Source organism: Coregonus lavaretus (assembly GCF_964263955.1).
Source record: "Coregonus lavaretus genome assembly, chromosome: 28".
In the NCBI taxonomy this organism is placed as follows: Eukaryota; Metazoa; Chordata; class Actinopteri; order Salmoniformes; family Salmonidae; genus Coregonus; species Coregonus lavaretus.
The window spans coordinates 16243802-16264990 of record NC_140015.1 but is presented as its reverse complement, the minus strand read 5'-3'; the positions used below and the strand labels follow the sequence as shown (position 1 = coordinate 16264990).

At 40.9% G+C, this 21189-nt stretch overlaps 3 protein-coding genes across 3 annotated transcripts; 1 reads left to right on the top strand and 2 right to left on the bottom strand.

Moving 5' to 3' along the window:
- The first annotated feature begins 1147 nt into the window (after nt 1–1147).
- Nucleotides 1148–11552, top strand: LOC311103893 (uncharacterized protein). Its single transcript, XM_084145523.1, has 8 exons — nt 1148–1293; nt 1511–1733; nt 1887–2009; nt 8393–8488; nt 8619–8822; nt 10549–10679; nt 10943–11165; nt 11305–11552. Exons 1-8 carry the CDS (start codon nt 1202–1204, stop codon nt 11434–11436), a joined length of 1224 nt encoding a protein of 407 aa, XP_084001649.1. The 5' UTR covers nt 1148–1201; the 3' UTR covers nt 11437–11552.
- Nucleotides 8293–9269, bottom strand: LOC311103985 (hemoglobin subunit alpha-4-like). Its single transcript, XM_084145622.1, has 3 exons — nt 9137–9269; nt 8592–8799; nt 8293–8500 (listed from the first exon to the last, which is right to left on the bottom strand). The coding sequence occupies exons 1-3, from the start codon at nt 9229–9231 to the stop codon at nt 8372–8374; spliced, it is 432 nt and encodes a 143-aa protein (XP_084001748.1). The 5' UTR covers nt 9232–9269; the 3' UTR covers nt 8293–8371.
- Nucleotides 11553–20242: 8690 nt separating the features above from the next.
- Nucleotides 20243–21120, bottom strand: LOC311103988 (hemoglobin subunit alpha-like). The gene is made up of 3 exons (XM_084145626.1): nt 20975–21120; nt 20544–20751; nt 20243–20434 (listed from the first exon to the last, which is right to left on the bottom strand). The coding sequence occupies exons 1-3, from the start codon at nt 21067–21069 to the stop codon at nt 20306–20308; spliced, it is 432 nt and encodes a 143-aa protein (XP_084001752.1). The 5' UTR covers nt 21070–21120; the 3' UTR covers nt 20243–20305.
- Between the last annotated feature and the right edge of the window lie 69 nt (nt 21121–21189).

Sequence of the window (21189 nt, the reverse complement as noted above, 5' to 3'; positions counted from 1 at the left end):
GAATTGTAGGCCTACCAGATGCAACAATTTTACAATTTGTTTGATTGATAAAGATAATAACAATAATATTATCATTATTAATTTTTTTACGTTGCATAAAAATAATTGTTTCAGAGTATCCTAATCGAGCATATATTTCCAATAAGTAAATTCAAAAGATGCAGCTGCTTTTGCCAAAATAGCCAAATATTTATTGATAGTTAATTGGCTATTTGAAATGGCATAGGCCTAGAGTATGATGCAAATGTCGTTCTATCCTACGCAATGTTAAATAATTAAGGTAGGCTATATATTTGATTGTAGAGTTCTATAATACATATTACATTGGTAAATTCAATTGTAGAAATCAAATCCACCTTCAAAGACCTGCATTCAATTGGAAAATATTTATTCAAGGTGACGTATTTCACATTTGTATGTATCAATGATATGCCTATTCTGGTGTTCAATTGAAGTTGGATATGATTCCCAATTAAAAGGTTGATTGGACTTCGAATGACGATCGAAAGAAAAGTCAGAGAGGTCATGCGAGGACATGGGTACACACCTATCCGCAAATAATACTGGACTTTCCTGCTTATCACATTTAATGTCTTGAAATTAATAACTTAGAATGGGTGGGACCGGTCTGAATACCTCGATTTAAAAAAGGAAGGCATAATTTTGTCATAGATAAGAAACTGTGCCAAATTGTAGGCCGGAATTGGCTGGAATTATCAAATTGCATCTCTTTCTATTTTTTTCCTTTGAATAGCCTTATACACAGCAATGAAGGAAATGTAATCTTCGGAAGAGTTTTGCCATAACCTTGCTTTTATTCTTGCATCAGTTGGATCAACTAAAACTGTTTAGCTGTGATCGTGCGAATTTTGAAACGTTGGTAATCTAGATAAAACTGTATATGCCTATTTACATATGATTTCAGATTGTAGGATCTAACCTACAGACTTGATAATGTAACAACTAATAAATTAACATTTATTGTGTTTTTTAACAGATAAATGATTGGAATTTAGGTCATCAAATTCGAGAGCTGAAGCGCTCACTTGGCCAATACTTATCTTTGCCAGAGCCAATCACATGCGCCGCCTCCAGTGGGCGGAGAGCGCTCATAAATATAAGTTGCAGGCAAAGTGTCTCCCTACACAAGACATTAATTAATTGTATCTTGTTGCAAAACCGGAGATCAAACACTGACAACATGGTTGACTGGACAGATGCAGAGAAGAGCACCATCAGTGCTGTGTGGGGCAAAGTAGATATCAATGAGGTCGGACCACTGGCTCTGGGAAGGTGGGTCACGGCTTCAGCCTGATTCAAGTATATAATTTAATGTAGCTTATCATGAGTAATTATAACACTATTATACCTGTCATGTTATCTAATCATTACTATTAATATTGAGTTGATATTGTTAAACTTGAATGGAGCATGTTAGAGTATTAATTAGGCATATAATTGAAATACATTTGAAAATAATCCACATATGTCTGTGTTCTTGCAATGACAGAGTCCTGATCGTCTACCCCTGGACTCAGCGTTATTTCGGCTCTTTCGGAGATCTGTCCACTCCTGCAGCAATCATGGGCAACCCCAAAGTTGCTGCTCACGGCAAGGTCGTGTGTGGAGCTCTGGATAAAGCTGTGAAGAACATGGGCAACATCTTGGCCACATACAAGTCACTGAGCGAGACCCATGCCAACAAACTCTTCGTCGACCCTGACAATTTCAGGGTATGCCTTCTGTCTTGAGAAATAGGTTTATATTTTAGGCTATACTGAGTTAGGCCTACACGTATAACATTCAGAACAATACGTCTAATTCCAAAGGTAAAACAAAAACGGCAGTCTTATTTAACGTCTTCCTTCTTTGTTTTTTGTCCACAGGTGTTGGCTGACGTCCTCACAATTGTCATTGCCGCCAAGTTCGGAGCAGCTTTCACTCCTGAAATCCAGGCAACCTGGCAGAAGTTCATGAAAGTGGTTGTCGCAGGCATGGCCAGTCGGTATTTCTAAATGCATCCCAGACAAGTGATTATGTTCTGACATCCCTGCCTGAGTGAAAATAAAGACATCGAAACAAAATATTGTATTTGTATTTATACAAAGTGTTTTTTTAGAAGGGGGTGGGGGGGTGTTTAGCAATTTTGGGGACAGTTCCACATCAAAATCCTTAAGATCAATACTTAGGCTATACCCTATTTAGATGAGGGAAGTGGAGCTAGGCCCCCATATGGCATGTAATCGAAGAAAGAAAAACAAGTGGGCGGCCAGTACGATGCAGAACACTTTAGTAAACTATTTACAGGTAATATTTACAAAGCATACATATAAGTCGCAGGGCCTCGTTTCCCAGAGCCTTCGTAGCCTTAAGATCATTGCCATGCGATACAGGTCTCTTTCTCTCACACACACACCGCATACCGTTTGGCGCCGCCAACTACAGCAGCGTTCGGGTACTACTGTAAAGAAATACAGTAAGTTAGAGTAATTTTTACAGGGGGCTTACAATTACAGATAATAACAGTATTTTTCAGCATTTTACCCATAATCCAGTGCAATCTACAGCATTAATTTTGTAAAACACATTTAAGGTATTTTACTGTGCATGCTACAGTGTTTTACTTTTGAAAATTACAGAAAAGTCTTACAGTGTAGAACCTTCTTGTCTTTATTAGCCGAGTCGTTTCCCAGAGCCTTCGTAAGTAACGTGGCTCTTAAAAACACTCTTAAAAACCTTTGCACGTCTATGAGTGATCCAGACCACTCATAGAGCAACCAAAGTGCATGGTTAGATGTTTTTTTGCCCTTCATTTACGTAAGTTGTTTAGCCTATCTGTCTGACCGTGACCGCCTATAACGTCAGAACGAAGTTGACTACAAAAACAGATACAATTGAAGTATCTGCAATTGTTTCAAACAAGTGAGGGATAAAAGTATGCTTCAAATGAAAAACGAGGTGACTGTATTAAAATGTAGCCTACATACATGGGCATATAAAGGCTATTTCAATCATATTGAAATTAATTTCATGTTCAACCAATCGAGTTATATTTTGCCACTAGGCTACGGTCTGTACTTTTTGCCTCAATGTGTTTCATGATGTGTGACAACATGTGCGCAATGATGTGCCCAATCTGTGATTTAGTGCATTATTATTGCATAAAGCATAATAAGCCGCCTCAATAGCCTATTTGCAGCCATAGTCAAAGTGGATTGCCTATACAGCCTAGGTTTATCTGTAGTCAAGTCTGTGATTTTGTCAAATAAGCTGGCAAATGCTATTAATTGAAAATCATAAATGAGCTCTTGATCATTGTCGATTGATAATTAATAATCCTGATCTTTACTAAAGCAACAATATGTTAATAACATTGTTGTTGGTTTTATAGGCCGCTACTACATACACTCTAAAAAGTAAAGGTTCCTGGAGGATCCTTTAGGGGTTCTTCAAACTGAAACTGTGGGGGAACCCCTATAAGTTCTTCGAAGAACTCTTCAGAAGTGTTCTTCTGTAGCTCTGTTGGTAGAGCATGGCGGTTGCAACGCCAGGGTTGTGGGTTCGATTCCCACGGGGGACCAGTATGATAGGAGCTTCTGCTAAATGACTAAAAATGTAAAATAAAATAATGTCAAAGAACCCCCTTCAATGGATCATAAGATAACATTTTGGGGTTAATTTTTTAACTAACCCCCCTCCCCTATTATTATTATTAATAATACGGTTAACAATAACAAAAATGACACAATATTTTAGTTGTCAGTGTTTATTAAGATTCTAGTGGCAAAGCAGAATAAAAAAAATCAAATATAAGGTAAACTCCCAGCGGAGCCCCAGGTATAATGGGTATATCCTCTGACGTGTTGATGTTAATGTGTTGATGTTCTCCGTATCCATAGCCAATAATGATTTTGCAGTGCATGGAGATCGAACAGGTTTCCTGTTATATTCATCAGAGGTGTAGGGTGGGTGAAGTCTGTGAATACAAAAAATAGTAATTATACAGATGATTACCAAAACATGCACACGACAGTATTCATACCTTGGCTTTTGTGGTAAATATGGATGAATAAAACTCTTTTGATAATGGTTTTCATACACATAGATTGTCCACAATGTAGAGGCCTATGGGATTTTCCTTGAAGAGGTAAGGGAGGAGGATTGTACACGTGATCTGCATAACATACCAATACCAATTGACATACATCTGTATACCTGCAGACACAGACACAAAAGTGAGCAGTTCATTCATCTGCACCCAATACAGCTAGCCTTCAACATATTCTTATAGCATATATATTCTTACCTCTTTGTTGATTGATATCCATTGAATTGTGTCCATTTTCAGTTTTAGAATGATCTGTACAAATATGAAAAGATAGATGGTATCATCATGAAACAATATCAATTTAGATCATACAAGGGACAAAGCTTACCTTAAATTGTGGAGATCTTTACATTTTTAGAACAGGTTTTTAGAAATGTTTGCAAATGTATATTACAAAAATAATACCTTATTTACATAAGTATTCAGACCCTTTGTTATGAGACTCGAAATTGAGCTCAGGTGCTTACTGTTTCCATTGATCATCCTTGAGATGTTTCTACAACTTGATTGGAGTCCGCCTGTGGTAAATTCAATTGATTGGACATGATTTGGAAAGTCCCACAGTTGACAGCGCATGTCAGAGCAAAAACAAAGCCATGAGGTCAAAGGAATTGTCCGTAGAGCTCCAAGACTGGATTGTGTTGAGTCACAGATCTGGGGAAGGGTACCAAAACATTTCTGCAACATTGAAGGTCCCCAAGAACACAATGGCCTCCATCATTCTTAAATGGAAGAAGTTTGGAACCACCAAAACTCTTTCTAAAGCTGGCCGCCCTGCCAAACTTAGCAATCGGGTGAGAAGGTCCTTGGTCAGGGAGGTGACCAAGAACCTGATGGTCACTCTGACAGAGCTCCAGAGTTCCTCTGTGGAGATGGGAGAACCTTCCAGTAGGACAACCATCTCTGCAACCCTCCACCAATCAGGCTTTTATGGTACAGTGACCAAACGGAAGCCACTCCTGAGTAAAATGCACATGACAGCACGCTTGGAGTTTGCCAAAAGGCACCTAAAGGACTCTTAGACCATAAGAAACAAGATTCTCTAGTCTGAAGAAACCAAGATTGAACACTTTGGCCTGAATGCCAAGTGTCACGTCTGGAGGAAACCTGGCACTATCCCTACGCTGATGAAGCATGGTGGTAGCAGCATCATGCCGTGTTGATGTTTTTTAGCAGAAGGGACTGGGAGACTAGTCAGGATCGAGGGAAAGATGAATGGAGCAAAGTACAGAGAGATCCTTGATGAAAACCTGCTCCAGCGTGGTCAGGACCTCAGACTGGGGCAAAGGTTCCCCTTCCAACAAGATAACGACCTTAAGCACACAGCCAAGACAACGCAGGAGTGGCTTCGGGACAAGTCTCTGAATGTCCTTGAATGGCCCAGCCAGAGCACCGACTTGAACCCGATCGAACATCCCTGGAGAGACCTGAAAATAGCTGTGCAGCAACGCTGCCAGTTGCTGCAGGAACTTGTCCACGGACAGGTGAATCTCGGGTGGGAGTTTGGCGGGGAAATAGGCTACAACGACCACAATCAGGTTGTGAGCCAGGATCTGCAAAGGAAAATAAAATGTAGATTATTTCATCTTCACACAGGTAACAACTCAGAAAAAAATGTTTGTGTTCTTTCCAGTCTTATTCTCTTACCTTTAAGTTGGTGGATTCTGAAGGTTAACCTTCCAACACAATCCTGTCTCAGAGCTCTACGGACAATTCCTTTGACCTCATGACTTAGTACTACTGGATTTATGGTGCTTTCAAGACAACTGGGAACTCTGAAAAAAACAAGATCGAATCTTGATGATGTCAGTGTGCTTCAGGTCGTTGCTCTAGAAAGAGGCCCGAGTTCCCGAGTTACAATTCAGAGTTGGATGACCGTTAAAAACGTATTTTCCCAGTCTAAGCTCATTTTTTGCCGAGTTCCCAGTTGTCTTGAACTCACTGAAGTCAGATTTCACTGTTCCGAGTTAACAGTTGTTTTGAGCGCGGCAGAAATCATGCTGGATTGTCAGCATGGCCAATGTTGAGAGTTTATCATTTTAAGCTTGGAAAAGAGAACCTTGAACCCAGAATTGGGACCACACAGCCACTCCACTGAATAGCAGGCTAGTGATTGCTTTGCAATGCTTGTTGTTAGCCGCTGATTCCATCCAAACAACTTATTGTTGAATTTGCAATTTCCAACAATGGCCGATGAGCACCGATACGTTTTATCTATAATTTCTCTTCATTATTTCTGTTCATATGACACGGATTAAAAAGGATTTGCCTGTAGATAGTCAACTTGATTCATGATGATGACTGCTAGCTGACATTGCCAACCCCTAAGCTCCTTATTTTCCACTGGCTGCACCATCACCACAGAAAGCACTGAGCTAGGCTGAAACACCTGCATTTTGGAGTAGCCTTACTCAAGAAAGCAAAAAAGAGACCATGTTTGCATGCGGCTTTATTAACCCAAGTAATGTTATTTTTTATTTTTTATTTTTTTTACATTGTTTGCAATCTGATATGTGACAAGTATTAATGCCAAATAACATGCAAAACAGGCAACCCCCCCCCCCCCCCCCCCCCCCCCCCCCCCACACAGTTTTTTTTTGTGGGGGGTGTTTTGTGGGGTTTTTTAGCTAAAAATATGGGGCTCAAAACAGGGAATGACCGGTCAATGTTTAGTCAATTTTAGAATAAGGCTGTAACATAACATAATGTGGAAAACGTCAAGGGGTCTGAATACTTTCAGAATTTACTCTAGCTAACATTTCCCAGCTTAATTGTAACCAAATATCCAAAAGGAGATTCAGTGAAAACAAAAATCTGACATTGATTAATTTATCAAGATGAGTTTAAATGCTTTTATCAAAGCAGCGCAATGATGCTGTCCCAATCAAAATGGTGCTGGAATTATTTCTGAATGAAAGATGGTACCAACATGAAGCCTATTGTATAACATCATTTTATAGTATACATACAATGCATCATCCAAACTGCATGATTGCCTACACGTACTGTAAGTGGCTAAAGGAAAATGTTCTATTTTTTAAATTAGGCCTACCTTATTATAAATTAGGCCATCATCATTGTCAATCGTGAATGCTAATTCTTCACTTTTTAAAGGTGAAACCTCCATGCTGCATGTATGCCAACCATTTGATCCAATTCAGTTTCATGGGAATATGCATTTCGATCTTCTTGAATGATATTATTATTATTATTATTATTATTATTATTATTATTATTATTATTATTATTATTATGGCTAACTGGCCGAACTAATCACATTTTAGAGCAGATGGAGTGCCAAGAGTGTGGAAAGCTGTCATCAAGGCAAAGGGTGGCTATTTGAAGAATCTCAAATATAACATATATTTTCATTTGTTTAACACTTTTTTGGTTACTACATGATTCCATATGTGTTATTTAATAGTTTTGATGTCTTTACTATTATTCCACAGTGTAGAAAATACATTTCAGTGTAAGTTGCGCCCCTGCTCCTGATTATAATGGTTGGATGACTTCGGGAGTTTCACCTAACCACAGCCACAGCTCTATGAACTAAGTGGCGCATTCAATTGACTACAATTTTTTTTACCCAATTGCAGCAGTGCAAAAGATTCGGGGCTGACCCAAAAACATTCGGGGCTAACGCCCCGAAAGTCAGGTCCTGTTGACATCCATGCTTTGGATTGGAAAATATGTACACAGTTTATTGAGGTAGGCCTATTGAGAAACACCTCTGAATACCTGTTGGAATACCATATGTTGCAGTCAACTGGAGGGAAAGTTCCCAAGATTTCCCCATTTAATTTAGAACGCATCCCGTTAAAGTTACGTAAATGGCCTTGTGTAGTTATTTGGCCAGTTACAGCAGGGAAATCAATCATGCTATCCTGCTATATGACAATGAAGAGTAATGTCTGGCCACAACATATTGGTCTCAGGCACATTCATTTAGGACATTTTAATGTCAAGGTGTATGCAAAAGTGGAGTAAAAATATAATTCATTGTGAAGTGCATAATTTTTATGAAATGCCCTTGAAACAATGTGAAATAGGCTGTTAACTTTATTTTATACTTGACGTGACAAATCCATTATACAAGAGAATCCAAATGTAGCCGACAATATATATCACAAGACAATGGGAGACAATTAAAATGACAAACAACAAACACCTTTGTATGAGTTTCAATTAGGTTTATTGTCAGTGTGTCAATATTGGATGGACATTATGCCTCGGATGACAGTTTGACAGCTGAACTCCCGTTTAGCGGTACTTCTCCGCCAGGGCCAGAGCCAGTTGCTGCAGGAACTTGTCCACGGACAGATGGATCTCGGGGGTGAATTCCGCAGGGAAGTAGGCGGCAACGACCACAATCAGGTTGTGAGCCAGGATCTGCAAATGAAAAGGGAAATAGATTATTTCACATTCACACAGGTAAAATCTCCGATTTTGGTGTGTGTTCTTTCCAGTCTTATTCTCTTACCTTGAAGTTGGTGGGGTCCACCCTCAGCTTGGTGGCGTGCAGTTCACTGAGATTGGACAAGAAATCAACGAGATTGTCCATGTTGCCTACACATTCATCGATCTGATTCATGATGGTGATGCCGTGCTTCTTCACTGGAGCGGAACCGGGGGCCACGGAAGCCCAGTGGGAGAAGTAGGCCTTGGTCTGGGGGTAGACAACCACCATCCTGTCGTGGACATTAGAAATCAGGTGAGCCAAAATGAATCTTCAATAATCATTCACACGGTCGGGGCTCCCGCCCTTTCTTCGCCGGCATATACTCTTAGAAAAAAGGGTTCCAAAAGGGTTCTATCTGGAACCAAAAGTGTTCTCTACCTCGAACCAAAAAGGGTTCTTCAAATTGTTATCCTTTAGGGACAGCTGAACAACCATTTTAGGTTCCAGATATCTCCTTTAGGCTAAGCATTTATAGCTTCCAAATTGACTGAGGAATTCTGTGTTAATAATTTGAACAGCCTACATGTCCCTAGTCTATAATTTATCATACATCGTTATGTAATTACCTGGAAAGAGCCTGTTCTCCAATCTCATCGGATTTAGGGAGGATCTTGCCCCAGATGGCCTTCACGTTGGCTTTGTCATTGGCTGAGAGACTCATAGCTGCGTCTTGTCCGTTTATCCACCTAAATGAGGATGCTAAGAAAAGAAGCTTGTGAGCGTGGAAAACTCAGAGGCTTTTTTTATTGACGCACAAGAAAAGGCACACCCTGATATAATCTTAGCTCCACCTCTGATTGGGCATTTGTCCAAGACATGATTCATGTTTGTTATACTTTATAATTATGCAACCGAGCCAATTCGTGTAATGCCCAAAATATGACCTTTGCACATAATACTTTCGTTAGTAAAAATGCTGCCATAACAGTGCATGCATTTATTTCATATATATTGAATAACAAAGGGTTTTTGAAACACTTAAAACCTCAATATTTTCTTTAGAATTAAAGTTTAGTCGTAAGTATTAAGACTCGTCTAATATTGCAGCACTCATTTGTGAGCGAGTATATGCTATGTGATTCTGTAGCCTATGGAAAAATAAATGGAAAGGTTTTGTTCTGGTAGCAAAGCGTTGCCTAGGCCTATCACAAAACATTTAACAATATGTAGGCTACATGCATTTTATTTCAGAGGAATTAAACAAAAAGCTTTACACTTTCATTGAATGAAATAGGCTAATATTCAAATTGTGTCTCCAGATAGAACTTATCATGCAATTCCCCTGATGAAGGCTAGCCTATACAACAACGGCTTTTCCCCAACTGACATTTCGATTCATCATTAAAAAATACCAGAAATATGGAACTATCAAATGGGTGGGGCCATCTGAATATGAAGATAACACACATTTTTTGTCATGCTCTTTCTTCAGTAGTTTACACCCAATCTAGGTTTTTATTTTTTAAATGAGACCCTAAATAAACACTTACATTAATAATTAGCATTTTACAAAGATAATAGTACAATTCAATGTAAATATTACAACGATAAATTAAAAGATAATTTAGGGCTAAAGGAACCTAAATCCTTTATTGGTCTATACATTTTACTTTTTAAAATTATGTTCGATTGCATCATTAAGTATGCATGTGTTTATGAAGGCTAATCATTACATTTGCATTTACATTGTAGTCATTTAGCAGACGCTCTTATCCAGAGCGACTTACAGTTAGTGAGTGCATACATTTTCATACTGACCTGTTTATTCGATCCGTAATATTTTGAATTTGGCAACGCCTAAATGACCAAGCATTATCTTTAAAGGTGGGATGAAGTTGCTGATATGTGCCCCCCCCCCCCCCCCCCCCCCCCAGACATTCATCCAATCATTTTCTGTGTTCTTTTCAGGGCGGAGATACTGAACATCAATAAATTGGACATCACAGGAGAGAAAAAGCTCAGGGATCCCTTGTAACATTTTGCAAGTACCAACGGAAATCAACAAACAAACGTCAACATGGTCGACTGGACAGATGCTGAGCGCAGTGCCATCGTAGGCCTGTGGGGAAAGATCAGCGTGGATGAGATCGGACCCCAGGCCCTGGCCAGGTACATTCTTGTAATGTTTATGTAGATATCATTAAATAATAACACGATAATAGGCTACCTAGGCTATTTAGCACTAATTGTGTAGTAGGAAATCGCGGTGTTCACCTTTTGGTGCGATACAGTATAAAAAAACTAAACATGTATGCATTCACTAACTGTAAGTCGCTCTGGATAAGAGCGTCTGCTAAATGACCTAAATGCGATACAGACCTTATTGATTGTGAAGTATAATTGTAATTGCAGCCTGTTTTATTTATTTTTAGACTTCTGATCGTGTCTCCATGGACTCAGAGGCACTTCAGCACCTTTGGCAACCTGTCCACACCCGCTGCCATCATGGGTAACCCCGCTGTTGCCAAACACGGAAAGACCGTGATGCACGGACTGGACAGAGCTGTGCAGAACCTGGATGACATCAAAAACACCTATACTGCACTGAGTGTGATGCACTCGGAGAAACTGCACGTGGATCCCGACAACTTCAGGGTGAGTATTAAACTTTAGCAAACTAAAACAAAATACAAAAATACATAGTATTTTGCATTAAATAGCGTTATGAGCCGATGTAAAGCTTATTCCAATATTTCATTCTCCATGTGGTTCTTGTACGGTCCCCTCTCCACAGCTCCTCGCCGACTGCATCACCGTGTGCGTGGCCGCCAAGCTCGGTCCCGCCGGTTTCAGTGCTGATACTCAGGAAGCCTTCCAGAAGTTCCTGGCTGTCGTTGTGTCCGCTCTCGGCAGACAGTACCACTAGAGCGTCACTCGACAGTATCAATATGGAAGAGAGATTACACTCCAACTCCAGTCTGTTAGGCTGGAAGCTGTGCCATAGCTACACATATTGAAAATAATAAAATCAATTTAAAAGCATTTATGTTTTTGAAGTGTAGTTTTTCGATGGAAAATGCTCACCTGCAATTTTACTGATGGCAAATGGTTTCTAGTTAGGCCTTCAGAGGTTTCAAATAAGCGATGCACATGTATAGGCCTAGCCTACACATCATCAAATTTGAAAAATAAATTATTTCCTAAAGCGTGGACAGATGATCAAATGTTTTACATTTAGCAGATGCTCTTATCCAGAGAGACTTACAGGTGCAATTAAAGTTAAGTGCCTTGCTCAAGGGCACATACGACCTTTCGGTTACTGGGCCAACACTCTTAACCGCTAGGCTACCTGCCGACCATCACATAATGTTTGCTAATTGATAACTACAGTATATTTTGATATTTATTTTATTTGCTTTAGATATGTAAATATGTATTTCCTTAGAATGACTGCAATCCACTGTCAACAAATGCTTTAAAAAATGTTGGACCTAAAAACCCATTCAAGTCAATCTTTTTAGCAACATTTTAAATGTCATACCCCATTAATGTAAAATTATTTTAAACACATTGAGTAGCCTAACACAATTCATTTAAAATATGATTTGGGAGTGTTGCCCTCACCGTCACGGGATTTATCCACATCAATGTGACAGATCGCGCCATCTTGCAAAATGAGGGCAACTGATGCATGGCTTTATTCAAACAAATCCGGTGACGGTGAGTAAAATACAAAATAGTGCTGCAAGAATTATTGTGGCTTCCGGAGTGGCGCAGCGGTCTACGGTACTGCATCGCAGTGCTAGAGGTCACTACAGATCCGGGTTCGATGTTTCGGGGGACGCATGGCTCTCGACCTTCGCCTCTCTCGAGTCAGTACTGAGTTGCAGCGATGGGACAAGACTGTAACTACCAACTGGATATCACGAAATTGGGGAGAATAAAGGGGTAAAAAGTTTTTTAAAGATTTATTGCATCAATTCAGGTAATCCCATCAAACCTGTGAAAAACTGCAGATGGATTGAAACTCTCATCCGTAATCTTTTGCCTCTCATGTTATGCCTGAGTGCATCAATCTGCGCGTAAAACCAAGCCTGTGCGTAAAACCAAGCCTGTGCGTAAAACCAAGCCTGTGCGTAAAACCAAGCAGGAACAAGCCGCACAAGAAAAGCCCGAGAGACTATCCCACTAGTACTAGCCTACATCTCACCAAATTTCACTTCACATAAAGTGAAAACAATACACATTTGTACGAAATAATAAGACCCTTTAACTTACAGACATATATGTGCAGAGATGGGCAAAAATACTTTAATAAAATGTGCTATTTTGTTTGTTTTTTCGCATTGTTTGTAACTGATTTTGTACATAATGTTGCTGCCACCGTCTCTTATGACCGATAAGAGCTTCTGGACATCAGAACAGCGATTACTCACCTTGAACTAGACTAATAATTTTTCTTTAATGAGTCGGATGAGAGGGATTTGATCCAGATACCCGACAGGGCCCTCATCCCGTTCATTCACAGTAGAAAGAGACGGAGATATCGCAGAGGAGATCGGGGTGCCTGGTAAGGAGCCGGCGACGAGTGGCTAATCTGCCTTTGCCATCGGTACTATTGGCCAAGCACAATCGCTTGTTAATAAAGTGGACGAACTACAAGCATGTATATCCTACCAACGGGACATTAAAAACGGTCATATCTTATGTTTCACCATGTCATGGCTGAACAACGACCTTAATAACATACAGCTGGCGGGTTATACACTGTATCGGCAGGATAGAACAGCAGCCTCTGGTAAGACAAGGGGTGGTGGTCTGTATATTTGTAAACAACAGCTGGTGCACGATATCTAAGGAAGTCTCGAGGTTTTGCTCGCCTGAAGTAGAGTATCATGATAAGCTGTAGACCACACTATCTACCATGAGAGTTTTCATCTATATTCTTTTTTTTTGAGAACTCTGTTTATTAAGTTTTACACACACACAGACAAGACAAAGCAATATAAATAATATACTCAACTAGACAAAAATACAAATAATACATATAAAAAAAAAAAATTTAAAAAAAAATATATATATATATAACTTTAAAGATACCATACTTTAGACAAGTTAAACACCAGGCAGAAGGCTACAAAAGGTTAAAGGGCAATCTATAGTATAGGGACAGAGCAAATACCTCACCATTGTTCCTGTAAACAGTTAAGGGATGGGGTGGAGAAATGCAACCACTCACAGACAGTCAAGGCCACAGACCAATCCTCCACTGGACCAAAAATAAAAAGTTACAATGCTTTAAAAATAAAAAATGAATATTGATAATTTTATGTAGGCGTGAACAGAATTAAAAAAATAAAAATAACTGGGAAAAACAAGCTCACACCTTAGTCTCTGCCCGGGCGAGATGAACAGGGCATCCGCAGGTCACAATCAATAAGCACATCAACCTTAATGCCCCCCACCCCCACCCCAGAAAAAAAACACAGAGAAATGCTCATCCAACCCCTAAGTCACAGGGGGGTCAAATATAGACTTATTTTGGTTTTAATAGGAATGCTATCAGAGGATGGACTGTTTAAAGTAAGACCGGAATGGAGCCCAAGCCTCATTAAACAGTTTGGGGTTCCCACGTGAATTGAATTTAATTTTTTCTAGCTTCAGAGAGCACAACACATCTCTCACCCAATATTTATAAGATGGGGGAGCTGCCATCTTCCAGTTCTGTAGTATTAGCCGTCTAGCTAAAAGAGTTGTATAAGCAACAGTGTCCGACTGGATTCTTGACAGGGGGGTGCTTATGGGCAGTACTCCAAAAAGGGCTGTAAGGGGAGAGGGATCTATAACAGTGTTATATATATCAGAGAAACATTTAAATATTAATTCCCAGAAACCTGACAGTTTATGACAGCCCCAGAACATATGCAACAGTGTGGCCGGTTCAATTTTACATCTGACACAGGTAGGATCAAAATCAGAGAATATTCTTCCAAGTCTGGCCCCAGACCAGTGGATACGGTGAACCACCTTGAATTGAATGAGGCTGTGTCTAGTGCTAAAAGAGGACGAATGCACCCTGCGCAGCACAGATTCCCAGGTGTCTTCCCCAAGTTCCTCCCCCAAATCCTTTTCCCATCGAGTCTTTAAAGGCACCAAAGAAGGGTTCTGTAAGTCATGAATGATTGCATATACATCTGAAATTGCGCCCCTAGGAAGCTTGTTCAGCTCCAGGATGCTCTCTATAGCTGTATTCACAGGCCTATGGGGAAATTCAGGTGTGTTAGCTCTGACAAAGTTCCTAGTCTGGAGATAGCGGAAAAAGTGGGATTGGGGGAGGTTGAACCTTTCCTGTAGCTGAGCAAAAGAGGCAAATGTATCATCAAAGAATAATTGGGCTAGTGAGGAGAGGCCTAGTGAGTGCCAGATGTCAAAAGCCCCATCATTCAAAGATGGAGGAAATAAAATGTTCTGATTGATTGGGCCTGATAGAGAAAAGCCTCGGAGGCCAAAGGCTAAGCGGAACTGATTCCAAATTTTAAGAGACTGCTTTACAATTGGGTTGACACACCTTTTGCCAAGGGACACTGGGAGAGACGAGCACAACACAGAAGAAAGTGCAGCAGGTTTACACGATTCAGACTCCATCTGGACCCAGATTGGTCTAGGGCCAGTAGGATCAGTCTGCAGCCAGTACAGAAGGGCTCTGAAATTTGCAGCCCAATAGTATGTCTGAAAATTTGGTAGAGCTAAACCCCCCAATGACTTAGGCTTCTGTAAATGTTTCCTACCAATCCGTGGTACCTTGCCATCCCAAATAAAATGCATGAATGTTTGATCCAGTGAAATAAAAAAAGATTTTGGAATAAAAATGGGTAGACATTGAAATAAATATAGAAATTTGGGCAACACACTCATTTTAATGACATTAATCCTTCCGATAAGAGAAAGAGGTAGCGCTTTCCAAAAAGCAAAAGATTGTTTCAAACTGTCTGCTAGAGCAACCAAGTTTTCCTGAAACAGATTTGAATATTTCCTTGTCACTTTGACTCCCAAGTAGGTGAATTGATCCCGGACAATCCTCAACTGAGAGCTTGTAAAAGAGCACTTTAAAGCAGCCTTGTTTACAGGAAAAAGCTCACTCTTGCCTAGATTCAGCTTGTACCCTGAGATTGATCCAAACCTTTTAAGAACAGATAAGGCGCGTGGCAATGAGGTATCAGGGTTAGAGATAAACAAAAGGAGGTCATCCGCATATAGCGAGACTTTCTGCTCTGAGCCCGTCCGGGTTATTCCTTGAATGGCATCATTAGAGCGTAATGCAATGGCGAGAGGTTCGATTGCCAAAGCAAACAACAAGGGGGAGAGTGGACAGCCCTGTCTGGATCCGCGGTGCAAGGGAAAATAGTCAGAGGACAAGTTGTTAGTCCGTACCGAAGCCATGGGGGAAAAATAAAGAATCTTTATCCACGCAATGAATTTGGGGCCAAAGCCAAATCTATAAAGGGTGGCTGTTAGGTAATCCCACTCAACGCGGTCAAACGCTTTTTCTGCATCAAGTGAGACCACCACCTCTGGGTCCTCCGACGCAGGGGAGTACAGTATATTCATAAGGCGCCTAATATTGAAAAACAAATGCCTATTTCTCACAAAGCCAGTCTGGTCAGAGTGTATTACTTGATGCAGCGAGCCTTCCATACGGATGGCTAAAAGCTTGGCTAGGATTTTGTAATCACAGTTTGAAAGCGAGATTGGGCGAAAGGATCCACATTCCAGAGGGTCTTTGTTTTTCTTTAATAGTAATGAAATTGAAGCTTGATAAAGACTAGGCGGTAGCTTTGAGGTATTAAGGCACTCTGCAAATAGTCGAAACAAGAATGGGCAAAGCAGACCAGAAAACGTCCTGTAAAATTCGGTTGGAAAACCATCCGGACCCGGTGATTTACCGCTTTTCATTGCGGACACTGCTGTTGCAATCTCCTCAGGTGTAAATTCTTCTTCTAGATAGTCATGGGTGTCTGTATCAATTGAAGGCATATTCAGGCCATTAAAGAAGGAATCAATCAGCAAAGGGTCTTGAGGGGATTCAGAGGTGTATAGCGCAGAATAAAATTGTTTGAATTGATCATTGATCTCTTTATGTATAACTGTGGTGGCACCAGACGGGGTCCTTATTTGTGGGATTAAACGTGAGGCCTCAGATTTACGGATCTGATGTGCAAGGAGTTTACTGGCCTTGTCGCCTTGTTCATACACTCTGTACCGAGCTCGCAAGAGTAGCTGTTCAGCTTGCCTGGTAGAAAGCTCATCAAATTCAGATTGGAGTAGTTGGCGCTCTTTATGCAGATCAGAGGAAGGAACCGTGGCATACTTCTCATCCAATGTGGCTATGGATTCGCTCAGGTCCCGAAGTCGCTGAGAGCGAACTCTGTTTTGGTTGGCTGTATAAGAAATAATTTGGCCACGTAGGTATGCTTTGAGAGACTCCCATATGGTAGAGCAGGACATACCTGGTGTTGAATTAGTTTCTAGGAATAAGGTGATTTCAGAAGAAATGAAATTGACAAACTCCTTATCTGAGAGTAAAATGGGGTTAAGACGCCATTGATAACACATAGGAGGTCGCTGGGGAAACTCTAGTTCAAGCACTAATGGAGAATGGTCCGAAATAACAATACTCTTGTAAGTACACTGCCGAAGGTTAGGCAAAAGTTTTTTGTCCAAAAAGAAGTAATCAATCCGGGAGTATGTTTGATGAACATGAGAATAAAAGGAATACTGTCTATCTGTAGGATGTAGGAAACGCCAGGCCTCAAACATGGCATATTTCTGAAGAAAGGCTTGAATAAGTAGGGCACATTTAGATGGGCCTGTAGTTGTTCGTGAGGACTTGTCAAGAACTGGGGACATTTTGCAGTTGAAATCCCCCCCTAAAATCAATAAATGAGAGTCTAAATTGGGTATAGCAGACAAAAAGGAAGAAATGAAACTTGTGTCATCCCAATTGGGAGCATAAACACTAGCCAAAACAAGAGGGGTAGAAAACAGTTTACCGGTTACTATGACGTATCGTCCCTTAGGATCAGCGATAACCTCAGAAGCTACAAAGGGAGTGACTTTATCAACCAAAATGGCAGCCCCTCTTGATTTACTATGAAAGTTAGAGTGGAACACTTGACCAACCCAGTCCCTACGCATCCTGAAGTGCTCACCAGTCCTCAAGTGAGTCTCTTGTAGAAATGCAACATTTGCATTCAAACCCTTTAAGTGTGTCAACACCCTCTTACGTTTCACTGGGTTATTAACCCCTTTGGTGTTCCACAAAATGTATTTGATCGCATTGTTTCGGCCCCTCTGGGCATTCCCGTTATACAACCCCGTCATTAGAGCATAGAATGGAAAAGCAATGAGCGCCCAGAAACCCCAGAATAACTTGTCTCAGAGTAATAATGTACGGTGGTAGATGTTGAGAAAAAGTACCGAAAAAAAAACAAAAAAGACAGAATGACAACATTAGAACTGAACAATTCAACCCCTCCCCCCACCCCCTCCCCCCATCCCAGACAGTACCTCCCCAAACGAGGTACAAGCCTAAATAGAGCATGTTCTCTTCGCACAGTATGTCTGTGAGAGTGCGGTCTTAAACCTAAACCCACAGTCCCGCTCTTTAAAATCGTGTTTTGTTAGTGGATCAAACAGCAAAAAGAGATAATCATTTTTTAAATAAAAGAAATTAAGGTGAATCCCTTGTGCAGACGAAATTACAAAAGCACCACTTGTAGATGTATATAATTATATTCCCAGTCTTATAACAGGCATTTGGTTTTCATCTATATTCTACCACTACATATACCGATGCTGGCACTAAGAACGCACTCAATGAGCTGTATATGGCCATAAGCAAACAGGAAAACGCTCATCCAGAGGCGGCACTCCTAGTGGCCGGGGACTTTAATGCTGGGAAACTTACATCCGTTTTACCTCATTTCTACCAGTATGTTAAATGTGCAACCAGAGGGGAAAAAAAACTCTAGACCACCTTTACTCCACACACAGAGATGCGTACAAAGCTCTCCCACGCCCCCCCATTTGGCAAATCTGACCATTATTCTATCATCCTGATTCCTGCTTACAAGCAAAAACTAAAGTAGGAAGCACCAGTGACTCGGTCAATAAAAAAAGTGGTCAGATGAAGCAGATGCTAAGCTACAGGAGTGTTTTGCTAGCACAGACTGGAATATGTTCCGGGATTCTTCCGATGGCACTGAGGAGTACACCACATCAGTCACTGGCTTCATCAATAAGTGCATGGATTAAACGCAACATCTGCACTGAGCTAAAGGGTAGAGCTGCCGCTTTCAAGGAGCGGGACTCTAACCCGGAAGCTTATAAGAAATCCCGCTATGCCCTCCGACGAACCATCAAACAGGCAAAGCATCAATACAGGACTAAGCTGGAATCGTACTACACCGGCTCCGACGCTCGTCGGATGTGGCAGGGCTTGCAAACTATTACAGACTACAAAGGGAAGCACAACTGCGAGCTTCCCAGTGACACAAGCCTACCAGACGAGCTAAATTACTTCTATGCTCGCTTCGAGGCAAGTAAAGAGGGCACGTCAAAACCTATTCCCCCTAAGGAGACTGAAAAGATTTGGCATGGGTCCTCAGATCCTCAAAAGGTACTACAGCTGCACCATTGAGAGCATCCTGACTGGTTGCATCACTGCCTGGTATGGCAACTGCTCTGGCTCCGACCGCAAGGCACTACAGAGGGTAGTGCATACGGCCCAGTACATCACTGGGGCCAAGATTCTTGCCATCCAGGACCTCTATACCAGGCGGTGTCAGAGGAAGGCCCTAAAAATTGGCAAAGACTCCAGCCATGCTAGTCATAGACTGTTCTCTCTGCTACTGCACGGCAAGCTGTACCGGAGTGCCAAGTCTAGGTCCAAGAGGCTCCTAAACAGCTTCTACCCCCAAGCCATAACACTCCTGAACATCTAATCAAATAGCTACCCAGACTCCTGGAGGATCCTTTAGGGGTTCTTCAAATTGAACCCCCCCCCCCCCGCCCCCCTCCCCTATTATTAATAATAATACGCATTACATTAACAACACTAACACAATATTTTAGTTGTCAGTGTTTATTATGATTTTAGTGGCAAAGCAGAATACAATATTTCAAATATAAGGTAAACTTTGAGCTTTGAGGATCTTAGAAGAACCCTTGTTGAACCCCTATTGTTATTTTACTGATGCGCTTTAATTATTTTTTTAGGTATTATTTCTTAAAACTACATTGTTGGTTAAGGGCTTGTAAGTAAGCATTTCACTGTAAGGTCTCCACCTGTTGTAAAAAATACCCTAAATACCATGCATCAAAGAGAAACTACAAAATGCCGGTGTCAAAAATACATTTAATTACTCAAATTGTATTTAGTTAATCGAAAAACAGAAAATACATTGGCAAACTTAAATTAGCTAGGCTATTAAACAACCAGTTACCCTTAGTTAACACGCTATAAACAGTATCAATAGCCCAGACAATTGGCGCAGACAATTGGCTAGCGCATGGTGGGCCTAAAGCCCTATTTTTAAAATAATGTATTCGTTCATTTGTCATTCAATTTTGTATAATGTGGTAATCTAATGTATTTAGCCTGTTGTAGTGCTAACATTCAAATATGACCTTGATGGTGAAATGTGGTGGAATAAGGACACAAACAGAGGACGTAACTTGATGAATTGCCCGTTTATTTTATTGTGATAACAACAGAGCAGGAACTGAACTCCAATTTATCTGTATTTGTCAGCCAGGGCAGCGGACAAGGCTGCAAGGAATTTATCCACAGCAATGTGCACTTCCGGAGTGAAATCCGCAGGGAAGTGAACAGCCAGGGTCACAAGGATGTTGTGGGACAGAATCTGAAAAGTATATTTTTAAAGTTAATATTGACGGATTAAGGCAGCAACAGACTTAGAGTTTAAGTCGAGTGTGATCAATATAATGATAATAGGTTATCTGGGAGCGAACCTTGAAGTTTCCAGGGTCAACGCGCATATTGAAAGCGTGCAAATCGCTGAGAGCACTCAGTCCTCCAACGAGGTTGTCCATCTTTCCGACAGCATTACCAATTGCACCCATGATGGTACTTCCATGCTTCTTGACTGGGGCAGAGCCGGGGCTCAGGTCAGCCCAGTGGGAGAAGTAGGTCTTAGTCTGGGGGTAAGCAGTCAGCATCCTGCAAAGGAAGGGACAGAATAGTTTGTACCATAGGCGTTTTTATTCGATTTTCAACTTCTAAGCATTACGCGTATCATATTTCATCCATCGTCTGTGTCTACAATGTAATCAAAGTAGTTGACTTATTGTATGTTAAAATGTTTCGTCCGGGTAGGCACATAGGCCGCTGTCAACAGGTTAAACACAACCATTCTCATAATTCTTTTTTGAAGAAGGCTTACCTTCCCAAAGCCTCAGCGCCGACGACATCTGCCTCTCCACTAATCTTGCCCCAGAAGGCCTTGACCAAAGATTTGTCCTTTGCTGTCAGACTCATTTTGCTCCTTTTTGATTTCCCTGTATTAAATGTACAAGAAATGAACCTAACAAGATGACTGCCTATACAACTAGGTCCCTTTATATTATCGTAGAGCAGCAGACACGCCCAGCTACTAGG